This window comes from Poecilia reticulata, chromosome 3 (genome assembly GCF_904066995.2).
Source record: "Poecilia reticulata chromosome 3, P_reticulata-male-v2, whole genome shotgun sequence".
NCBI classification, from domain to species: domain Eukaryota; kingdom Metazoa; phylum Chordata; class Actinopteri; order Cyprinodontiformes; family Poeciliidae; genus Poecilia; species Poecilia reticulata.
The window spans coordinates 15079404-15104578 of record NC_088832.1 but is presented as its reverse complement, the minus strand read 5'-3'; the positions used below and the strand labels follow the sequence as shown (position 1 = coordinate 15104578).

The following is a 25175-nucleotide window of genomic DNA, read 5'->3' as shown; positions in this document are numbered from 1 at the left end:
TATTTTTTTACAATAGTTGTGCTCAGAAATGCACTAGGCATGTACATTATGTCTAATGGGATTCTTGATATGAACCAATCACACGAATGCCAAAGTTAAGATTCAGTGTTTGATTTAAAAGTGCCTCAAGGTTCTGCACCAACCATCTGTCCAACATGCCGTTAGCAGATTTTCCAGCTGTCTGCCGGATCTTTTAATTTTTGGCATAAATATTTCGCAGAATCATTCGGCACTCAAATGTTATCGCATTTCATTTTATTTTGATCCAAAAGCTGGTTTGTATGTAACGCATGTAATGTTGGTAATAGATTTTAAATATGCGGCCACACAGTTTGCCATTGCAGGATGTTTTATTACTGTGCGTATTAACTGCTTACTAGAAACATGAGTTAAGGCTTCATTTCGATAGTTTTGGAATTAGTGACAAACTTTAAGAAAAGCTTAATATTTATAAACATAAAGCTCAAATCTATTTTATTTTTCATCTACGTGAATATTTTTGTTGTAAAAGCTTTGATCTAAATGTCCATATGTAATATAGTCTTTAATGATGTATACAAGTAACATGAAATATCAACATAGATGTCCTGTATCATAACTCCCAAATACAGGGTGGGTCATAAGTTTACATACATAGAAAAGATATAAACATTTTATACTGGACAACCGTTTTTATCTTTGTGGGACTCTGTGTAATCGCTGCACGTCTTGGACCACTTCGTGGTTCATCTGAAACATTTCCAGTTTTCTGAAACTTCCAAATAAGTTTTCGCACAGTGTCGTTGAGATGCTCGGTCCATGTTTTCTGTTAAAGTTTCGTGCAACCATGCGACTGCTTCCCGATGGCGACAGCCATCAGAATCATTTCAATTCTTTGCTCTTTTGTCAAACGCATCTTCTTGGGTATCTGAAATATAAAAGTAATATATATTTTACATTCTCCTATGTATGGAAACTTATGGCCCAACCTGAATAACCTGTTTTACATATTCTGGTCTCTCTCCATGGTGCTGTTTTCTGCTCATTTGCCACCATTTACCATGACGAATAAGCATCTTCTCCAAGACAGTTTTTTTCCCCTCCTGTTGCTGGGTGTATGTGTGTAAGGATTTTTAAAAAGTCAGATTGTATCATTAAACCTCACTGCATGCTCGGGACCCATCCTAATTGGATGCCTGCCAGTTTCGACAAGTCTTGTTCAGATAAACGGAGTGCAAGCTGAAGTGGCCATTAAGTAGACGCAGCTCAAAGATATATATCCTGAAGGGAAGAGGGAGACACACACTTAAGACTATCATTGCTTAAATGTGGGGAGTGTTTTATCCACGAATTCGTTTGATCACGGAAAAAAAGAGGAAATTGAGTATTTCTCCTTGAGAGTGTGTTCGTAATTCCTGGCTATATGTTTTAATAATAACACTTTTATCCCACCAGAGTTTCTTGATGAAGGCGTGTTCCCAGCGTCCTTCCGATGAACAAAGGAAAGCAAATAATGTTACTGACCAACAGAAGGCCATCTGAAATGTGTTGCTTAAAACTTGTATGCACTGAGTATAAATAAGTAGTGTCAGAAGCGGACAAAGCAAAACAAAAAAATATTCACAGTTTTGTAATTAGTCGAAGCGCGATGCGACGCTTTTAACAACCTTCTTTTCATGTCCCATCCGGTGAGTAAAAAAAAAAAAAAAAGTGTTCTTGGGTGAAGGAATTTCGGCCCTCTTCCAGTAACATCAGCCGGGACATTGTGACGTTCTTTCTTTTTTTATTTTTTATTTTGCCAGGTGCTCATTAAGAGGGACGGGTGGTTTCTCTGACGCGTGTCTCGGTCCTCTGACGACATCTGCCCCCTTTATAAGCCTCAGCAAGTCACCCGAGACCCCCACCGCCTTTTCGCTTTCCAGTTGCCCACCGTACAAAGAGGGACGCGTATTTCAATGCTGCTGGAACTGTGATGCTCGTTTTCTTTGTTCATCTGCCCACACGCATGACTCTGGAAAGACTTTTGGTAAGTTCTGTAGTCCTTTATATATGAAAAAGAAATTAAGAAAGAAAGACGCAAAGAAAGGCGCTTTCTATCATAATTTGTGCCTCTTTGGAATTAGTTTTTCTGTGCGTAATAAGGCTTTTACGCACAAGCATCCTCCACAAGGAGCCAAATTAAATGAACAAAAAGAACATGACTTATTTAACAGAGCAAAATTATAGTAATACGAAGTTAATTGTATTGTTTAAATATAGTTTATATTAGATTTTTGGGGGATTCATTGTATCTTTCAGTTATTTATACTTGGGATTTCTACCAAGAAGAAAAACAATTATGAAACGTTTCCGTCTTATTTGTAATGGTAGTATGACCACATTTTATGACTAATTTTACAAGACATATCAAAGTTCAAGTTGATATTTAAATTTACGTAATTTAAAGAAAATTATTTCTTAGTTTTTCTTTGAAGTGCCTTTATTTTTCAAACAGGTTTCAGTGTGTCTGGTCAGTATTTCAAATCGGACAAAAAAAAAAAAAAAAAAAACTAACTTTGTTTCCACTCCAAACTATGTCGATACTTCACTTGCCACAAACACAAAAGCGCACATAACATCATATCTTATGATAACTATGTTTTCTACTCCTCTATAGGTCTTCATGTCCTCCCGTTCCTAGCAGAAGACCACTGCGACAATGACCATCCATGCAGAGGGGCTTGTGGCTATCGCGGTCTTCTATCTCCTCATCCTGTTCGTGGGCATCTGGGCGGCATGGAAGAACAAACACTCCGGGGAGGCGGAGGGCACCGACCGCAGCGAAACCATCATGGTCGGAGGGAGAGACATCGGACTCTTTGTTGGTGGATTCACAATGACAGGTGGAGTTTGTGTTACTGGTTTGTTGCATTAGTTCCGGTATATATTTTTAAAGAGACTATTCCCATAACCGAGGGACTTTGTCGATGTTAATTTTATTGGAATTGTATATAAAAATAAAAAAAAAAACATTTACGATTTTGTTTATACTCGAATTTGAGAGTTTCTTTATTATTATTATTATTATTATTATTATTATTATTATTATTATTATTATTATTATTATTATTCTGTCCAAATAAATGTAATTTCTGTTACGTTCAGTGACGTGTTTGTGTAATTCGCAGCGACCTGGGTGGGTGGAGGATACATCAATGGCACAGCTGAGTATGTGTATCTTCCCGACTACGGCTTGGCTTGGGCTCAAGCCCCATTTGGATATGCTCTCAGTCTGGTTGTTGGTGAGTTTTCTTAAACAGTATATTATTCTTAAATGGCTGAATGTATTATGTGGAAGAAATACAAACTTAAGCACTACTTTATAGGCTAAACATATAATTAAAATAAGAGTTTTAGATTGACTGTCTCAAGTGCTCTTCTGTTCATCTTTCAGTGGTAGCATTTAAACAAGTATCAAACTGTCCATATTATGTTTTCTTACTATTATTATTTTCATTCAGATCTATTTTAAGATTTGAAGACATGGGCTCTGAAATGTATTTCCATCAAGTTCTCCCTCTTTATCCCAGGTGGGCTTTTCTTTGCTAAGCCCATGCGCTCAAGAGGTTACGTCACCATGCTGGACCCGTTCCAGCAACTTTATGGGAAACGCATGGGTGGTCTTCTCTTCATACCTGCGTTCATGGGTGAGATTTTCTGGTCTGCTGCCATCCTGTCCGCCCTCGGTAAGTCCACGTGTCTGCACACACAGCAGAACAAAAATGTTCTTGGATGTACCTCAAAATGTATCTGAATTTCAGACACTACAAGGACTGTGATGTCCTTTGACCTGCTCTTGACCTATAGGCGCTACTCTGAGTGTCATTGTGGACATCAACATCAAGATGTCAGTGGTTATCTCTGCACTCATAGCAATCTTCTACACCCTGGTTGGAGGACTGTACTCTGTGGCCTACACGGACGTGGTGCAGCTGTTTTGTATCTTTATTGGCCTTGTAAGTTCAAGACTTGCATTTGATTCATTTTATGCATTGGTCATTATCTCTCAGAATAATAGGCAGAAATGGACAGAAATACAGTGATGTTAAGTTCATGTTTCCCTTGAAAGAAATTAAATGTGTTTTAAAACTCTTCTGTTCCTAGTTTGTGTTGTTTTTCCTTTGTATTTACTGACGTTTGTTTGCCTGCAGTGGATCAGCGTCCCTTTTGCTTTGACTAACGCTGCGGTGTCAGACATCACCGTCACTGCAGTGAAGAGGGTTTATCAGTCACCGTGGAGAGGCAGCATCAAGAAGGAAGACACCTGGATGTGGGTCGACAACTTTTGTCTTCTGGTACTGTCTCTACATGTTTATTCATCTCAACAATAGTAGACCTTAAAACTCTAGAATACAGTCAAAAACTGATTTTATCAACAACCTTTTTTTTTTAAAATGTGTTGATTACTCTTCTTGGGTTTAGCTTAAAAGTGGAAGAACTTCATTGACTTCATTCATTTGTTAATCTAGAAATTATTCAGTAAATACATTTGTTACATTGTTAGACACGTGGTCAAGTAAAGAATTCATTCATTCCAGCACAATCATTCCCTTATGAAATTACTTACTTGTTCCTTTACACTTAAGAAATTTGCTTTGTCCTCTCCATATTTTGAACTTAAAATAATGTCTCTCAGGATATTTCTTTTCTTTTTTTGTTCTTTTTTTTTTAATCTATGGATTTGTGACTTTGGTTCTTCCAGATTCAGGTTTAACAATCCTGAACCTCACTTTTAAATATGTTTTTCCTGGTGGTCATCATGCTGCAGATGCTGGGAGGAATACCTTGGCAAGTGTATTTCCAAAGGGTGTTATCTGCCTCCTCCGCCACCTATGCACAGGTTCTCTCTTTCCTGGCTGCGTTTGGATGCCTCGTCATGGCCGTGCCCTCCGTTCTCATCGGAGCCATTGGGGCCTCCACAGGTCAGAGACACTCCACATACACTCTCTGTGGATGTGTTCGCCTCTGTGTTTGTTTTGCTGGGGAAGGCTCTGGGTGGGTTCTTGTTGCCCTTAGATCTAAGAAAACCTGGTAAATAGCAGCTGGTTCACCTCATCCATAATGAAGCAGCTATCCGTTTAATAACCGTGCTGGATTGTAAATATTGCATTAGAGCGAGGCAAGGGACCAAATTAGTGCTGTGATCTCCAGATTTTTAGGTGTCAGATTCTTCCACGGAGAAGTGATGACACAAATGTGTTTCATCGTGTTCTATGAACTTGCTCAAGATGTGCAGCTTAATACCATAAAACGGCCCAAACAGAAACAACCAAAGTAACGGAAGATGAAAAGACAAACGTAATGTTCTGCTGCGTCCAGATTTGACCCTTCACACATGTTGGTATCCCAATGTGTTCTTTGTTTTTACAGACCTAACATGTATTCATCTTTTATTACAATAACAATTTTACACAGACAAAAAAATCTTGCAGTTAAAAATGTAATAGTTTTTCTTTTTTTTGCAACAAAATTAATTATATAGCCAGGCACATGCAGAAGGGGAGAGCTGGGGGTGCTTAAGCACCTGCCCTTTTTGCTCCTTGCCCCCAAGTGCCCCTTTGGTCAAATTTTTTCTTTTTTTTTTTTTTGGTATTATTTCCTAAGCCCTCTTCTGACACATAAAAACATGTGCTAAAATTCTTTGCTTTTTTGTTTCTTTTTTGTATAGCATAATAAGTCGGTCACCTTGTTACCTTTGACCTTTTGCCCGTGATGCATGACGCAATTGCCTCTCACGCAGTGCAATAAGGCGGCTAACTGCGGAGCTCAATGTAGTGAAGTTCCAGATTACAGAACAGTTCTTGGTGAATTAAAAAAAAATGTTTTTGGTGAATAAAGGGAAGTAGTCAGATGACGGAAAACGTTGAAGTGTCGTTTCTGCTTCAGCTCGGAGTCGTGGTTTAAGCAGAGAGGTAATGAAATACAACAGACACTGACAGGCCTCTGCGTCTGTCTTTCTCTGAAGAACTACTGAGCGGGAGGAGACAGACAGGTGAGGAAAAACTGTTCTTATCTATCAATTCAGTATTTTTAACATTCAGAAATTAGGCTGTTGTTGTTGTGCTATTAGCTAGCTGCTAGCTATGGACTTTGCTAGCAAAGCTAGATAACTAAAAAGCTTCTTCCCTGCATCTTTAATAATTTCTGTCATCCTTTAGTATTGCTTATGCAAAAAGGGCACATCGCCCGTCCAAAACCGATCATCTCCATAATGGATATATGTCCGATCTTCTAATTTCCTTTGCTGCATAATGTACATTGCATTTATTCCAGCGTTAGGTAAATGTATCTTTAAGGAGAATAACACTTAAATAATTGTCCAACTAGGATATTAATTTAGAATTAGAAATAACTCATCCTGAATTACCATGATAGATATAATGTATGTAATAAAAGTGTCATTAATGAAGGGGAAAAAACTTGACCCAGACTTTGTTTAGGGTCTGGTTTGCAGAGTATGAAGTTAAATTTGTTTCCCAATTATTCAATGGAGAAAAACAAAAAACCTCAGTTAAGTAAAATAAAATTGTAATCAAAACTTTTGGAATTGTAATGATTCCTTTAAAATAAAAGTTTTGTTTAAAATACTTTTTTTTTATTAACTAATTTTTACCAAACAAACATTTATTTGCACACATCATAAATCTTTTGTTGTGATTTTAGTCCCTGTTCAAGATGTCATGTGAGAATCACAAGCAAAACTTTGAGTCACAAACAAAACTTAGAATAGCAAGAAAAGATTTCTGACAAGCGCAAATAAGTTTGTTTTGCAAAAAAAGTTAACTTCATGAGTCAAAAATGTGTGATTTAAATTTTTTTTAAAGTTTTTTTTAAGCAAAACTCAGTAGGCCTTTCTCATGGTGACATGCATTAACAATTCAATTTTTGCTTTTGTTTTTTTCTTTTTTCTGCAGTTCCACATTAGATTGATGCAGCTCTGCTTTCCTGAATGGACCATCTTCATCTCCACTGCAGCAAACAGGCAGCTCTTTGTTTTATAGATTACAGTCCACTAAAAGGTTGCATTGTGCCCTTGTTTATATTTTAATAGTGTAATTCTGTAAAGACAAAATATGTCTGGTGGTCTAGCTCTGATTTACATATCCTGCTAAATTGCAGGTTTTAATATTGCAATACTTTCCTATAACAAAGTAGACCTGCAGAAATTACTAATAAAATATCTTACATAGACATAGTGTTATGCTCTATATGGAGATGTTCGATTGTATATGTCACATTTTTGTAATTTATCATTGTTTATTAAACTCTGAAAGCTGAGTGGCTTTGTTAATATTCTGTCCTAGAATGCGGTTAGATGTGCCCTTTTTTTTTGTTGTTGAGCACCTGCCCCTTTAGTGGTCTCTGCACGGGCCCGTATGTAGCACAACAAAGGCACAGAGAATGAAGGAGTTGCTAAGTTTCTGCAGAGTCAGTAGCTGCCAACCTCCAAACTGCATGCAGCTCTCAGATTGGCTTGAGATCTGAGCCTGCACAGCTTTATGGTTTGGTTTTTGTTTCTACAGCTCCAACCCACACATTCCCAAATCCGATGCAAAATGTTTGATTCAGTGTGGTAAAGTACCAATGGGTTCTTCAGCAATAGACACATGTTGTCTGGAGAGATGTATCTGACATTTGGGATCATTTTATACTTTCATCTTTGGGACCGGTTTGGTCCCCTTTCATTTCAATCATCACTGCACTTCAGTTCACAAAACAAGAGGCGTCAAGACATGCCAGAGTCAGTTTGTTTTCAGTGAACTCCACAGATTCCAGACCATAACCCAAAAAGACATTTTTAGGATGAATAAATATCCAGACTTGTAAGCCAGGCGTTCTTGTGCAGCATCAGTGTTTGACCTTAGAAATGATCAGACAGCATTTAGCATCCTTTCATGGGCATCTAAGACCCTGAACAATCTTATTTAATCTTATCAAAAATCTGTTTTGAACTGAAGAGAAATAAACATATGAGAGGAACCGGGCTCTGGATCATTTAGAGAGATTGTACTAAGAAGAATCATACATCTCTTTCTCTACATGCTCAAACCATGTGTCTGATATTTTGCTAAAAGTAAATATTGTAATGTGATTTTTTCCCCCATCTCGACACATATGCTGAAATGTAACTCTGTTCAATATGAGATTACTGCAGCCTCTACCAGGGATAAAGGATGTTTTAGATAATACACTGAAAATGCAGTAAATTAAATTATAATTTTAAATAAGTTTGTTCCTATTTTTCTAATCTACAAAAATTGAAACAGAGCATGTCTTCCTCCAATAGAACTAACGATTATTTATCTTACTCAGACTGGAACAAGACCAGTTACGGCGGTGAAGCTCCTAAAGACAAAGATGAAGCAGCAATGATTCTTCCCATTGTGCTCCAGCACCTCTGTCCGCCATTTGTTTCTTTCTTCGGTTTGGGGGCTGTGTCTGCCGCTGTCATGTCCTCTGCAGACTCCTCCATTCTGTCTGCCAGCTCCATGTTTGCAAGAAACATCTACCAGCTTGCCTTCAGACAGTCAGTAAGTTCAGGAACATAATCAAAGATTTTGTTACTAATTGCCTCTTACTGAAGTTGTCTATCTAGTTGCTTATGTCTATTCTCTGTCTTCCAAGGCATCCGATCGTGAAATTGTGTGGGTGATGCGAATCACAATCTTTGTATTTGGCGGCCTTGCCACGCTGATGGCCCTGGGCGCTGGCACGGTTTATGGCCTCTGGTACCTGAGCTCAGACCTGGTTTATGTCATCATCTTCCCGCAGCTCCTCAGCGTGCTCTTCGTCAAAGGCACAAACACGTACGGCTCGGTGGCCGCGTACTTGTTTGGCCTGGTGCTGCGCATAGGCGGGGGTGAGCCCTACCTGCACCTGCCTCCTTTCATTTATTATCCAGGCTGGACGACCGAGCAGCGGAAGCACCAGGACTCCGGCGAAATGGAGGAAATTATCATACAACGGTTCCCCTTTAAGACCGTCTCTATGTTGGCCTCCTTTTTCGGTAACTTTGTTTTCTCGTACCTGGCGAAGTACTTGTTCGAGAGCGGAAAGATTTCGCACAAATATGACTTTCTGGACGCCGTTGTGTCCAGCCGCAGTGGGGAAATAATGGATAAAACTACTCTTGTTACCCGAGGCAACAACATCGGGCTGTCGGAGTTAGCGCCTGTCAAGCCGCGGCTGAGTGTGACCTTGGCAGCCGCCTTTACCCGCCGTGACACGCTGCCAGAGGAAACAGTTGAAGAGGAAGAGGAAGAGTCCAGCCCTGACTTCTCACATAACGAAGAATAATAAAACCTGGATTTCATAAAAATGTAAAGACGGAATACCTGACTGAACTGGCAGGAGGCCAAGAGGCAAGAAGAAAATACCCTCTTTCTGGACTTTAAAGTACTTGGTCATCTCTCTTAATTGGATAAGAGCCACATGTCAGGATATTAGACTCTAATTATAGCCGCTTGCTGATTATCACACCTACATATTGAAATATATACATAGAAAGCACTATACATTGTCACCTTGCATACCTCATGCCTTTTTAACTGGGTTAGAGGTATATGAGAAGTCCAGTTTATTTGACTATAGAAAAAAAAAGACTTCAGATTTCTGTTTATCATCCAAAATCATGCATAACGATTGACAAGTACTTCACAAGAATTGACAGCACAACTACTGTTTGGAAGGGAAACAATAAAAAGCAATAAGATATGCAGCTTCACACACATGCAGCATTTGCAACGTAATCTGACGATGACTATAGCAGTAGAGTAGGTCAGCTGTAGGTAATTATGAAAAAAATGCATCTGTTCTTCATTATGTCAGTTGTTCACGGTGAAATCTGAAGCTGGTGATTACAAAAATGAAGTGTTTTTTTTTAATAGAAACACCATTATATTTTCTATCATTATTATTATTTTATACTCTTACTAAAGAACAAACTGTGATTTGAAAAAAAAAAATGCAATGAAGTGAATCAAAAATATCCAAGCAGAAATTAGCTGGCTGAAGCATTTGCTTTTGCTCTCATTAATGTTGGCCGTAGAAACAGTTTAGTCAAAAAAAAAAAAAAAAAAGTTGGTGTTTTAAATGAACCTGTATTCAACTGCCTTAAAGATGCTCATAAAAGAGATATTTTGCTTTCATTATTCTGACCAGATTCATGAGAGACCGGAGTAAGAAAGACTTTACAATGAATGTAAAATCTGCAGAAGATCTGGTTTAAATTAAATGGGACACTTCTCCTCCTCCTAAATGTTGCAGAGCGTCGTGTTTGCAGGCTCTGACGTACCTTCTGCTGGTTACTTGTTTACGCAGAAGCAGTGAATAGGTTATTTTCTTGTGACATGTGTATTTACATGCTGTATAAGGATAAAACATATATAAGAGTAACAATTATTGCTGTTTGAATTATCCATATGCGACAAAAAAAAATCATTCATTATAAATGTTTATTTATTTTTGATGTGATACAAAATAATAAAGACTCAAAAGAGTGAAGATAACGATAAAATATGCCAAAGTAATTTCTTTGTAGCTGCTTTATTGGTCTATGATTTATTTAAAAAAAATAAATAAATCAAGGACCATCTGCATTTTTGGTCCTTTTGAAAAACCAAATTAACTGAAAAAAGTCCAAGACTCACCATATTTTTGTTTTATGCGTTTCCATAGTGTTTTTGTTGTTGGTATATACTGATGAGGTTGTGGTAAAAAGCTCCAGAACTCCTTGTTAGTATATAAAATTTAAATTTTCTGAAAAGCAAAGGTAAAGCTATAGATATTTTTGACAGAAAGTTCCCAAAACATGCAGATTTTCTGTAAAAAACCTTCTTGTTAAAAAAAGAAAAATACTGACTCAAATGATCAAATACCTAAGGTAAAGGCTTATGTGAAATTCTTTGATTTCATTCAACAATATTTAGAAAAAAGTCAAACATTTGCATATTTGCTGATATGTCTTGGAATCCAGGAAATCTTTGCACTTCATGGGAAGCTCAACCAACAGAATGCATCCAAGTCCTCATGCCGTAACAGTGTTTTCTAATCTGAACCAAAGTTGTTGAACCTCAGACTCAGTTTTGCAAAGCAGAACTTCTTCACATATTTTATTTTGTGAGTCATCTCTCTCAAGCTTCGCCTAATGTTGCTTGCGTTTAAGTCTAAAGTTGATAGACGTAAGGCTTGATTTCCAGTAGCGCCAACTGCCTTGGTCTTTAAAAATCTGTGTTTTTATGTTTTTTCTGTTCAAAACAGGACAAATACGTTGTTCCGAGCTCTTTCATGTCTGCCGGGCCCTTCAGCGAGTTGGACTGAGGAAGACGACATGTCGAAAGACGTGACTAAAATTACAATCGCATGGCTTGCATCTTTGTCCCCCTCCTTGTCCACAGTGAAAGACAGTATCTTAAAATAGCTCTCCTTGCTGCTTATTTACTTTAAGTGCTGGTCTCTCTCTGGCTGTGGACTAGGGGAGGAGCCGGGGAGGGGTGGGCGGGGCCGCTGTTGCTCTGGCAGGGAAAATGGACCAAAGGCGGAGGCAAGAAGCCTACCAACGAACATTTTTGTGGAATTCGCCAACCTGGATGCAAGGAAATGACGCAAGTCTTTGACGCATTCCCTGGGTCTCCTCCCCCTATAGTCACTGACCTCTTTGATGTCCTTGAGAACTTAGATCAATCCCATAAAAAGAAGAGGTGGTGGGAGGGGGGGAGAAAGATTCCTGCCTCCATTCAGAGAAAGTGACTCTCAGAGCACTCATGATAATTAACAATTATGAAACTAAACTGTCGCTTGTCCAACAGGCAATCCATTTTTCTTTAGTGCTTCACAGAAGGAGAGGAGGCTGATGGGGGATGGTTTGTGTGGAACGTTTAGAGACAAACCAAAACATTTTTTGTACAGCCACAATTATGTTTATAATATCCTATAATGTTATTGTGTGTTATGCAGGTACAATACATATTTTTTATTATTATTATTTAAAATGTTGGATTCAGTAATGGTGAGGGTATGGTTCTTGTATAAAATATCCAAAGTATCTCTTATCAGTCAAGCTTGAAGATGGTCAGATATCTGAAAATCAGAAGAAGCTCAAGGAGGGGTCAAACTGAGCAGGCGGCATGATTAGAGAAATGAAATGAAAGCACTTTTCTTTGCTGTGCATGATCTGACCCTGTCTTTCCTAATTTGTTACAGTCCTTTTTTCTTCCATAGAAACAAAAAAAAGGGATTTCTGTGATGAAATTACCATCAGAGGATGATACATTTGGGTAGACATCTGATGGAGATGACTTTGGAGAGATGGCTCGAGGCAAACTGGATGTCCAGGTAGCAAAGCGCTTGTTCAATACGATTATTGTGATCAGGATGCAGTTTTAGTTGGGCTGTAAAAGTTTTGAAGCAGATTCCAATTTTGTATGGACTGATCTAAGCACTAAGATTAGCCACACTTGTCAAGAAAAGCAAATATGTTTAAAGTTTAAATCAATGGGCTTCACTAAATTGTAGCTAGATCATACTTTACAGTTCTAACTGGATGGGACTGCGTTCAAACCACTGGGTGTGGTCTCTGCTTCCTCTTTTCAGGACAATGCGTCACAAGACCTTCCATATCTCAAATAAGGATGAGGAACAACGATCCTGACGGCAGGCTTCTATTTACGTCCTTCATAAGTAATGTCCCCTGTAATTTAATTGGAAGTCAGGTCACTGAAAGATTGGGAAAGGGTGGGGAAGCAGGAGAGGTAAAAAAAATTAAAATAAAATGTGTTTCCATCTTATAATGATGTAAATGAAAGCAAAAATATTCTTTTGGGATGAACGTGCAGCTTTTTAATAGTATGCACAGTGTTGGACACCCACACACACACACATGCATACATTGCGATAATGTCCTGCCTGATTGTTTCCCATATATCTCTCTATCTCCTCCATTAGTCCCTTCGAGGAGCTGAGGAGCATCTACAGCGAAACGAACACAGCGACTGCTCAAATCGAATCAGCCAGGGGAACCTGATTACAGAGCCAGCCTCGCTCCGGGTCGGCTGCAGGTGCACACAGTCTGGAGCTCACCGCAGGAATGAGACAGGTTTCTAACGATCTGCAAGTTGGGTAATTCTTAATGAGTCAGAGCTGTGAATCAGCTTCACTCAGGATCACTGACACTCTGTCAGTGATGTCACCTCCAGTAGGTGGCTGAGAATACTTTCTTTATTGTATTATGTTACATCAATGCAAATGCCGACTTTAAGAGGAATTTATTACAGAAAACCAGTGTGTTGTGTTAAGATGAGCTAATTTATTTGACCTCTCAGTAATTTATTATTTCAACTGATTTGAGTAGGAACGTAAACAAAAGTGATGCAAGTCCAACACGCTGCTGTCTGTTGTTTTGGGTTTCCAGTTAGATTTGCCATTAATTCTTTACCATTATTTTAAAATGTCTTTACAGTTTTACAGTTGTTCTAAGTTTGGAAGACGAATATAAGATTCAGACCAAGAGCATCACAGATCCACACATTTATATCTATGTATGGCAACGTTTCAAATAGTTGTCTGTTAGATCCTTGTTGAATGTTTATTGTGGGAAAGCTCAATCTGAATTTCACCTGATCAAAAACCATGGTTCTAGTTTGTGACGGCAAGATTGAAAATACTTTTTTCCTGTCATGTTTTTATAAAAAAATAGTGTCTAAAGAGACTCAGTGACCCCAACATACCACTCGTTCTTGAAGTTATCTTAATGCTACCCATCATGATCACTGGCAAAATAAACAGGGATCCTCATCTGGCATCTTCCTCATAATTCCAGTTATTTTAAGTATCGCTTACACCGTCATGAATCCAAATTTGGGGAAGTTGCTATTTTTTGTAGGCATCCCCTGACTTATGAAAATGAAGACACATTTGCCACAAATGAATGGCAGTTTCTATTTTTCAACTTAAATATTGTTAGGAGAAGCAGGTCTCTGTTTCACACTGAATTGGTACCACAGGGAAATAGAAAGACAGGAGTTTTGAAATAAACATTTTGACACCTAAATTAGCTTCAAACAATCAAAGTATTAATCCTACAAGTGTTTTGTTTTGTTTAACACGTTTTTCTGGGAATTATAGCAAATGTAAAATTGCAACACTAATGATTTTGTTGAAAATTATTTTGGGGTAATGTGTTTTTTTTGTTTGTTTAATCTGAGATCATAATCTTGCAAAAAAAGTATAGATTTTTAAGCATTTTGCAGATTTTCATTTGTAGGATGTATACTTGTGGATTGTTGACATCTTCTGCATAAAATAACATTCAAGTCAAATTTTTTGGGGGTTTTGCAGTACAGTTTGTCTGCTGTGTACCATGTTTTTGAGGAAAGTAATTCACTGAAATATTAATTGTTTGACAGTCTTTTGGATTCACACAAAACAGGAAAAATGACTAAATTTGTCCAGAAACATCTGAAGTTTCCCAGCACTCCTCCACTTTAAATCCAGTAGTGATGCCCTGCTTTGCAGCACGTCTGTAAAGCAGGCCCATCTCTTTTATTAACACAGAAAGGAGGAGTGCCTTGGACGGACTGTCATTTTTCTTATACCATTGAAAATCAGTGGAGAGAATAATCGAGCGGCCGTAGACACACTCCCTTACGCACACTTAGAAAAGCACACATTATCCCCAGAGGACCTGCTCACCCTCTGAATGGAGCCGCCAAGCAAAGCAGGGTGGATCGGCCGCTGTGAAGCGGTCACATACACACAGCTAGTCCGAAGGTCCCTGATGAGGATGCTGATAGGGAGCGACAAAGGGAAGGAAGATGGACCGTTTGAAACAATAAACCTTATATTTTCATAGTTTTCAGCTGACAATCATGAGACTTTAGAACATTTTTAAGACAAAAGCCAAGGCACGGGTGGACTTGAATGACAATTGTCATTTCATCTATTCCATTTAATTAGCTAATGTAAAATTAAAGTGTAGAACAGGAGAACTGTAGGGAAGTGCAGGTGAAGAAACAAAGGACAAAGACTTGGGGAAACGTTCAAAGGGTCATTTTGCCTCTTAGCTCATCCCGACGCACATAAGCTTTGAGCCACGCCCGGTCTTACTTTGCACAATGTGTGTGTGCGTGTGCATTTATGTGTGTGTTTTTGAGCGTCTTTAGGATCACAATCAGAGTCCCGGTTGAGTCTGAGCCAGAAGGTCCATTAGGGCTGATTGAAGAGCACAGGGATGCAGATGTAACCCTGAGAAGAGGTGACAAGAACGCTCTCTACCGTGCTTTCTCTCTCACTCTGCCGAACACGCTCACCCAAAGACACAAAGCAATGTCCACTCTCATAAAGAATGAGCTCAAATGGGCCCACAAGCAGCTACGTCATGCGAAAGACCCACACAAGCGGCAGTCATGTGATCAGTTTGTGTGCACGCACATGCAATGTTTCAGGTAACGGTTGTGAAGGAAATTACACATTTGTGATGCTTTAAAAATTATTTCTCAGTCAGAGCACAGTAGTTTATTCAGTTCAGATAGAGGATAGTGCTTTAAAACCAACATTATTCTGAAGTGGAGGCTGACATGTTTCCTTTCTGCGGAAATAAAATGCAACTGCTAGATCAGAAGTGGGCAATATGGCAGAAATAGCATCATAATAATGGCAGAAATAGCATCATAATAATTTCTTATATTGAAATTGTCTTGATTTTATCACAATTTCTTGACATAAAATATAGATTTTAAAGAAAGTAATTGAGTATTTATACCAAGGGACCTTCCTGAAATGATTAGTCTGAAATGTACATATGGTATTTCTAGCTCGAGCAAAATGTATGTCAATACAAAGTCCTAATATTGGGTAGAAATAGAAACGTGTGTATTTTTAGGATTTCTGACTTAAAAAAATGCAATTTTTTTCCAACAAATACTAAAATAGTGAGGACTCATTGCTCCTTATGGGACTTAAAGCCCAGATCCCATTAGAAAAAAATTAAAGCCGTTTTGGAATCAGGTTTTGGACAAAGGCGTGAATTGATTTTAGGTTAGGTTTAAGGTTTAGCATGTACTAGTAATGGTTAGGAGTAAGGAGTAAGTTAGACCGTATAAATGAATGATAAATGAATGGAAGTCAATGCAAAGTTCCTGTAAAGGAAAAAAGAAATAATAATGGCATAACGTGTATGTATATCAAACCTTAAAAATCTCAAGCTCAATTAAAGATCATACGGGCTGGTTATGAGCTGTTGAATCCCAGAAATGACAGCCATTAGAGATGGAGACAGACAGAACTTTCTTATGAGGTCCATGAATGAGTTGCCACTTCCTTTCCTTCAAGAGGTGGCTAAGTTTTAACAACCTCTTTCAACTAATTATCTTGTTTCAGCCTACAATAAAAAGGCCACATCTTATCAAAAATGACACTTCCAAGAGATTAAGACATGGCCAAAGGATAACATTGTGAATCTGAGGTGCAGGTAGAGGGTCTGGAAGTTTTACTTTCTCTAATCACTTTGTGCCTGTTTTCAGACATTACTGCAACTAACTTTTTGTTTTGCTTGTGCCATTCAGTAGGAGGATGAGAGAGTGTCTTGGTAAGTCCCTTTAATATCTTCCACAAGCCATGTATACAGCAAGCATGTGACAGAAGATGTTCTGGGTAACTGAAGCTAATATTAAACACACAAAGCTGCTGGTCCATCAGCTCATTAGCACCAGATGTACTCTGTGTAGCTGCCATATGAGCAGATACCCCTGGAGCTGCAGCCCACCATGAAGAAGCCAGCAGGATCAGGGAAGCTGGTCAAAGTTATTGGGAGAATATTTGTTAAAATCAAGAAAAGCCTTAAGGCTGGTATGGGGGTTCACTTTCCAGCAGGACAACAACTCTAAAACAGAAATAGCTAGAGCTACTTCATAGTCAAGCAAATTCGGGGGTTTTTAAGTCTCAGTTGTTAATATTTTCTGCTCACAGATATGCTAGGTGATCTAAGGTTATTTTGCAAAATGGAGTGTGCAAAAATGTCAGTGTTGAGATGCCCAGCTAGTAGAGACAAGACATTTACTGAAATTGCAGCAAAAAGTGGCTATGTGACACATTGAGTCAGAGGGGCTAAATAAAAATGCACAAAACACTTTCAGGTTAGTTTAAAAAGCATTTTAACTAAATATTGTTTCACTTCCACTAGAACAATTTTGCACTACTTTGTGTTTGTCTATCAAACAACAGTCCAATAAATTACACTCAAGTTAATGGGTGTAATCTTACAAAATGTAAAAAGGTGAAATGAGTAAAAATTAATTTTAACAGTTTATTTACTGCATATTTATTAAAAAAACACATCAGCACAAACCCACTTTAAAGCAGTGTTTCCAAACTTGTAAAATATCACCAATCGCAACATCTGCAGAAAATGCCACCAGAAGACAAACAAGATGCTTCTTTGGATACTGTCCACTAGATGTCAGTGTAACCCAGATAACAAAGTGGACCAGGACATTGCCAGAAAAAAGATAACTCAATGTTTATGAAGAGTGAACAACTCAAAAACTTTGTTGCGATGGAAAACATGAACATTTATTTTGTTCTCCTTTACTTAAAATATAGCCACTTAAAATCGGATAGTCAACTTTTTCTGTCCCAGTTTATTATGTTAATCTTTTGCTTCAGTACTAAATTAGAAATAAATGACCGACGCCTTCTTCAATCTCATGCTCACGTCTTTACCGACTTCAGTGACTTATTAGTGCTGCTAAGGAATCGTTTTGTATTGGTGAAGCTTGTTTGCTCTGGTCAAGATGGATGTTTTTCTTTTTTCCTCTCTGAAGAATATGCAGAAAAACCTTTACAAATGTAACATCTGACATGTGGACCAACTACATATTTTGCTCAAAATGTTGAAGATGATGCCATTGGCTGAGAATCTGGCATTCAGTTGTAAATCTTCTTTGGGAAATAAACACATAGCTTTCGGTACTGCAACATTAGATCAAAGACCGAAAAGGAGAATTTAGCTTAATTATACCTTAGGCCTTGGAAAGCTGAAAACAAGCCAATGCTAAGGATTTTTGTGGTCTTTGTACCATTTTCTCTTTTTAGTTTTTTTGGAAACATAGTAGTAGCTTGAACTTTCTATCCTTTACACTTTGGCATTTTGAAAAAAAGCAGTTACAGTATTTTAGAGAAGTTGGGGGAAAAAAAATAAAACTATGTATAGTGTCACACTGTGCTCATTGATATCCACTTTATAATCATTTTAAACAGTTGACCTGAAAGATTAAATATTATGTCTGTTGTTTGGGTGAGGTTTGTGACAGGATGGGTTTTATGTAATATGATGAAAAGTTTCAGAACTTCTGCTAAATGGTTCAAGGAGTGGCCTTTGCAACAATGCAGACCTTAGGAATTACAGCAGACGTGATCCAGTTTATGTCTTGCCATAAAGATGTTACAGCAAGCAACACGAATGTCTATAAATCAGCTGCAGTTTGAAAATGATCCATGCACAAATCACAAATCTTTATTTTGGGAAGATTGACTCATACGTCTGCTATTCTAGATAATTGTTCTTTCGGTTTGTTTGTTAGTTAGTTACTTCAAGACCACGACACGGAGAAAAGGTTCCATGTGCTGCTGAGAATTACATATGAAATATATGAAAATAACGTTGAGGATTACAGACGACCCCTGAATGCAGCACGACTTTTTTTTTTTCTCGGAGCTTTCCGCTGAACAGTTAACGTCTCTGCTGGCCGTCCTCCTCCTCCTCCTCCCACACAGCCCCAGCCACTATAAACATTACTGTACTCTCAGGATCCTGAGGTCAGCAACTGGGACCCTGTAGGGAGAGGGAGGCAGAGATGGCTCAAAGTTCAACTTTCCCTGAAGTAGTGGAGCTCAACGTGGGTGGTCAGGTGTATGTGACCCGTTTCGAGACTCTCACCGCGGTACCCAGATCTCTCCTGTGGACCAAGTTCACCCAGTACACTCCAGCCGACCTGCCTAAAGACAGCAAGGGCCGCTTCTTCTTTGACCGGGACGGCTTTCTGTTCCGCTACATTCTGGATTACTTACGGGACTCGGAGCTTTTTCTGCCGGAGTTTTTCAAAGAGAGAAAGAGGCTGCAGAGAGAGGCGGACTTCTTCCAGCTACCGGAGCTGTCGAGGCGACTGGCGGCGGCCAGTAAAGACAGCTCCTCCGCGGAGGACAGCGGGGAGCCGGAGGAGGTTGAACTCACCAGCCCGGTCACCTCCTCCTCCTCCTCGGATAGACCTCTGCGCTCTCCGGGGGGAAACTCCGGCTACATCACCATCGGGTACAGAGGCACATACACCATCGGCAGAGACATCCAGGCGGACGCCAAGTTCCGCAGGGTTGCCAGGATAACGGTGTGCGGAAAGATCTCTCTGGCCAAGGAGGTTTTCGGGGAGACCCTGAATGAGAGCCGCGACCCGGACCGGCCCCCGGACAAATACACGGCCCGCTACTACCTGAAGTATAACTTTTTAGAGCAAGCGTTTGACCGGCTGGCGGAGACCGGCTTCCACATGGTGGCCTGCAACTCCACCGGGACTTGCTCTTACGGCAGCAACGACCCATCGGAGGACAAACTGTGGACCAGCTACACGGAATACGTCTTCTGCCGATGAGCTGGTGGACCCCGCGACTAACCAGCAGCTTTGGGAGAAATAACAAGAGTTGTTATTTCAAACAGTTACAGAAAGTTAATTAAACATAATACCAGTGCCAGCTTTGCCTTTAGATTCAGGTTCTTGGTTTGCAAGAGTAGGCTCAGACAAGATTATCTGCAGCAACAAAAAAACAAAAAAAAAAAACTTCAAACTCCTTCATAAATCTCTCCACTAGAAGCAACTACAAGCGAGACTTTTCAGATATTATTACTGGGTTTTTTTGGGTTTTTTTTTTTTTTTTTTTGCGCTACTGGCCTCATGGCCTTGATGGCTTTTAGAGAAGCTGCTTTGTTCTTAAATACATGACAAGTTTTCTCCCGAGAGTGGCAGAAATGTTAGGAACTACCCCAGCACGCTCTTCGTCGGTGTTTTACTCTCTAATGTCGCTGTGGAGATGCTTGAGGAACATACTCACTAGAATGTGCACTGTATACAGTCTGGGTTTTCACTATGCCATCAAGTCTTACATGTTGTGTGTTGCCTTAATTTTCTTTTTCTTTTTGACACTTTGACGTGTTTTTTTGTGCTTTGAGATTATGTAAAGTTATTTTATTCAAAACACAGCAAATAAAGTGTGATATTTTAACACTATCCGCCATATTGTTCTTCTTACTCTTCCTCCCAATATAAAATATCAAGAACTCAGGTAATTCAGTTGAAAATGTCAAATATTTTCAACTTCATCTTGACATTTAAAGAAAAAAAAAATATTTTAGGACAGAAACTGATTTTTAAATACAGAAATTTCAGCCTATTGGAAAATATGTCTATGTACTGCTTAGCATATGAGCTCAGTACTTGGTCTGGACTCCTTTTGCGTGACTCACAAATAGAAATTATCACTCCGTTTCCCAGGTTGGTTTATTTTCAGCCTCAAGTTTGTTTGCATTGTTGGATCTGGCATCTTCTTCTTCAGGCAGAACTCCACAGATTCTCACTCCAGATCCCAAATCAATATTGACCTGACATGAAGTGTGTGTGGTGGCTCTCAAAGCACTCCAGCCACAGTTTCTTGGTGAATCATTACCAAATACTTATGGATGAATTATATCCCAGTTGCTTCCACTCAACTTTCCATTAATAGTATAAAGCCCTCTGAACAACCAACTTCCCAACAAACCCTCTGTTAAGGGTCTCACTATATATCAGTCAGCTAAACAGTCCCCCCAATTAGTTCAAGTTGTTTCTGTATTTAAAATAATTTTATGAGATTATAAACACATTTTATAATGGGTAAATGGCTGTTTTTTTCCATTAGTTGTAAGCCATTATCAACTAAATTAAGTGAAATAATCATAAACATGAGTCATTTTATTAATTATTGAAATGCATCAAGTCTTCTGAGCCATTCCAGTCTACAGTCTGTTCCTTTAAAAACAGTCAGATCCTTTCTTTTACTCCTACACTGATCTATTCATCCCTCATCTTGTTTTCCCCTGCAACCAAGAAAAACAATTTCATGCACAGAGGCAAGTAATCAGTGACCACTACTGCCAGATGAGCATTTGCTGAAATATTGGCTGAAATAAATTAAAGGCACAACGGTTTTGTAGCAGCCAACGGTTGAAAGGTCAAGAAAAAAGGAAGTTGGAGACCATTTTGCATCCAGATATAAACAATCTGGCGAAGAATCATCCGTGTTTGCATTTCCCGTGTTTCACTTACATTTTAAATCAGCTGCTAAATGGTGAAAGTGTTTTAACTGAAAAGCTTTTTTTTTAAATAATTTTTTTCGCACACACAGAATTTAAACCGAGCTCAGAAAAAGGCCCCGGTAGCTTCTCCCAATTAAGGCTCATTAAATTCAAGTGATTCATATTGAATGTCCACATAAAGCTTACATCACATCAACTTGCTGGAAGAAGAGAACTTGGTTGCCGTCTTTCAAAAGCAGCATAACACAGAAGTCTTTTTTATCTCCCCTGGGCAGGAAGCGAAGGGGGAGGAGGAGGGCGAGAAGGAGAGGGGCTTCTCTTTAGCTGACAAGTACAGTAATCAAATGTCTTTTCTCCTGTGGGATCCTGGGGAAGAAATCCAAGCTGTCCCAGGATCAAGTCTAATACAAAAAAGGCTTTGTGTGTTAGAGTGAACGCAAATACAAACGTGCAATAAAAAAAAAAAATATATATATATATTAGAGAAGCTGCAGAGTGAATCATTCACAGAGAAGCATTTGAAGCTGCCGTTGTAAAATACGTTGTTTTTATAGACGGCTCATGTTCCCTAAATTTCTGGCAAACAGACACACACTGTTACTTTACTTTACCACCTCATGCACATTTGCAGTACTGAGGAGCTTCAAAGACTGTCATGTCTAAAGAAGAGACTTTCTATCTGCGGTCAGCTGATGCTGCCATCTGGACAGGAAAAAGGAAGGATGGACCACAACTCTTCCCCCAGTGTCAGCTCCAGAAACAGGATGTAGTGCACACTATTTTCAACTAGACAGAAAAAAAAAGGCTAAGCAAATTTTCTCTAAATTTGAATATACTATGGAAAAAAAAAATGTTTAAACCAAGCTCAGAAATGTTTTCTAAATCTATTCATAAATGCTGGTTAAAAACATTTTAAAGGCTTAATTTCCTTGGTTTAAATTTTCCCGTTTTCTTCTTAAGCTCACTTGAAGCGATAGAGTTTCTCCCACAATCACATTTTCTGTCCCCTGTGAAAGAGATTTGTGTCGCTGCCGATAAAACACCTCCCAAGCACATTTCACTCACTGCATGCTATTTTCTTGTTTGAAGAAAACTCTCATCACCAAATGCTATTAATGCTCTCGCACATACACACACGCGCACGCACACACTTCTGTGTACACAAAGCGCAGGAGGGAGACAGAAGGAGGGAGCCAAATTAGCCAAATTACAGAGCTGCAGATAACGCCAGCCTGCTGGCCTTCTTTATATCAGCCTCCATGTGCTAAATCCTTCACACTTTCCCTCCCAGTCTCCATCTAGAGCTCGTGGTGACCTGCTTGTGTTTAACTCAGTTTGCCTTTTTTAATTCCAAGTCCTTCAGTCTACAGACTCGGCACGCTGTTCACACAGAGAGGTGTGCATGAATAAATAATTCAAGCTCTGTTTGTCTCTGTATAGATCAGGTGTGTGGGAGCAGAGGAGAAACTCGGATGAATGCCGAATGTGAAAACATTCAAACATTCTTTCATTTCATGTAAAACGTCCTTTTCACAGTCAAAGTTTTTGGTTAATGTCAATTCTATAGTTGCCTTTTTTTTTAAACAAATAAATTAAAGCAGGCATGATTTTCCGCTTGTTTAGTTTTAATTTACAACCCAAAGTCTCAACACCAGCACAACAGGTTAAACATTGTACATGATATTTTCAGTTGTGTGACATAGCAAAAGAATACTTGGTGTAATATAAAGATGTATTTAAGAGAATAAATAAATAGAAGTTTTTTTTTTCTTGAATAGTAGTTAATCTGACAATTTAGACTCTAAAAACTGGTTCAGAAAGTATTCAGATCCCCAACAACTGAACATTTTGCCTCAATAATACATTTGAATATAAAGAATCAAATTATGCCCAGGTCTTATCCTTGAGTGCTCCCACCCTTCAACTTGTAGCTGCTAACTCAGTTCTGCAGAAGCCTGCTGACGAGTCATTCATTTGGTGTGTTGGTCCATCTAAAAGTCTCTGGGTTGTAGCTCTTGAGGACTGGACTTGGACACCCCTGATAGAAGCTTCAAGTAACACAGCAAAAGTAAAAAAAAAAAAAAAAAAACAACAGAGGAAGTTTGGTTCTCCTAACTTATGGTTGATTGTTTTAATAAGCTACTTTACAGCCCTCAGGATGTTTGGATTCTAGCTCCTCGAGATAGAGCTAGCTTATCTAAAGCGAGCATGAACCAAGAAGTTCTTCTACCCATATTTTCTTTTTTTTTTTCTTCTTTTAAGCTTCTGTCACCGTTTGTCTTATCTTGTCATATGCTGCTCTGTCTAAAAATATTTTACGTGGGCGCAACACGAAAGCTATTGTGAAACTTCAAGTCTCGTCATGTTTGAGAAATGTGTATATATTTATATTGCCTAGTTACACATCCTACATATTCATTGGAAGGATAGGTGAAGAAAGTGCAACTCTTTAAACAGATGTGATCATTTCAGCACAAGTGTAGTCAAATCCCAACACTATAATGTGTCTATATAACACATTTTGTGTTAAATTTGACAGCTTATGTGCTAATTAATCAAACTGCTGTTAGAATTATTCAGCACAATAACTGTTGCTTTACACAGAACACGCATGTAGCATACAGGCTAGTATAGGAACTAATCACATCTTTGTCTTGATTTTTAAGTCTTCATTTTCAAGGGTTGCCTGCTGAAGGTTCATGGCTATAATCTGTCCTTCTGTGAGCCCCTAGAAGGACAGATTATTAACTTGAACTAGAAATCCAACTTCTGTTTCTTTGGGAATCTGGCAAATCATGAAGGAATATTCATCAGTGCAGACAGAACATTGGCATAATATGGCACATCAGGAGACTGAGTAAAAGGTAAAATGCCATTTGCCATGATAGATCATAGCGTTTCTTATTTGTGACATGCCAGAGAACTTGGAGCGCAGGCAGATCTGACAATTGGAGATTACATCCATTTGCTACTGTAGCAGATATTTAGGGCAGTGATACCGAGTTTATTTATCCATTTTTTAAAATGCTACATATATTCATGTATCAACGAAACAACGCCAAATTGGCAAGCTGTTTGGTACACACTAGGCCAGTGGTGCCCAAAGTCAGTCCTGGGGGACCGGCATCCTGCATGTTTTAGTTCTCTCCCTGGTTGTAGTAACAACCTTCTCAGCAAGTCAATGTTCCTCTTAGACCTTATGATGAGCCATCATTTGATCCAGATGCGTTAGACCAGGGAGAGAACTAAAACATGCAGGATGTCAGAGTTTGTGCATTCTCCCTGTTCCTGTCTGGGCTCTCTCTGGGTACTTCAGCTTCCTCCCCACAGTCCAAAACCAGGACTGTTGGGTGAGCTGCTCTCTGTGTAATTATTGTAATCTAAATTAGGAATGAGTGCATGGCTGTTTGTCCAGTGACACACTGCCGACCTGTCCAGAGTGCAACCCGTCTCTCACCCAATAACCACTACAAAGGGGCACCAGATTCCCCTTCTACCTTGCATGCGTAAGTTGGCAAAGAAACTGGATGGATGGATTTCACACATTTAAATCTTATATATTTACTGCTCATCACCAAAATGTTGTACAGATTTTATGCCTGTGGTGTCAATGTTACTTTTAGACATGCATCCAGGTGTATCCACATGCATTTTCTGATTTACAGTGTACATTTTTGCAGCTTCTTTTGATTTCCCACTCAGAAGTGAAAAGCATTTGCAAAGACTGATGTTCTGAAGACATTTGGATTGTATGCAAATTACTTTCTGAAACGTATAAATGTCAATCCTTGTATATAAAAAAAGTTATTTAATTCTCCATTTT

At 38.9% G+C, this 25175-nt stretch overlaps 2 protein-coding genes across 2 annotated transcripts; both read left to right on the top strand.

Moving 5' to 3' along the window:
• The first annotated feature begins 25 nt into the window (after positions 1-25).
• On the top strand, positions 26-10547 carry LOC103461945 (high-affinity choline transporter 1-like). The gene is made up of 9 exons (XM_008404354.3): positions 26-2005; positions 2636-2861; positions 3147-3260; positions 3549-3704; positions 3826-3974; positions 4170-4313; positions 4787-4940; positions 8332-8549; positions 8644-10547. Exons 2-9 carry the CDS (start codon positions 2678-2680, stop codon positions 9313-9315), a joined length of 1791 nt encoding a protein of 596 aa, XP_008402576.1. The 5' UTR covers positions 26-2005; positions 2636-2677; the 3' UTR covers positions 9316-10547.
• Positions 10548-18521: 7974 nt separating this feature from the next.
• On the top strand, positions 18522-20288 carry LOC103461946 (BTB/POZ domain-containing protein KCTD12-like). Its single transcript, XM_008404355.3, has one exon. The coding sequence runs from the start codon at positions 18867-18869 to the stop codon at positions 19653-19655; it is 789 nt and encodes a 262-aa protein (XP_008402577.1). The 5' UTR covers positions 18522-18866; the 3' UTR covers positions 19656-20288.
• Positions 20289-25175: the final 4887 nt, after the last annotated feature.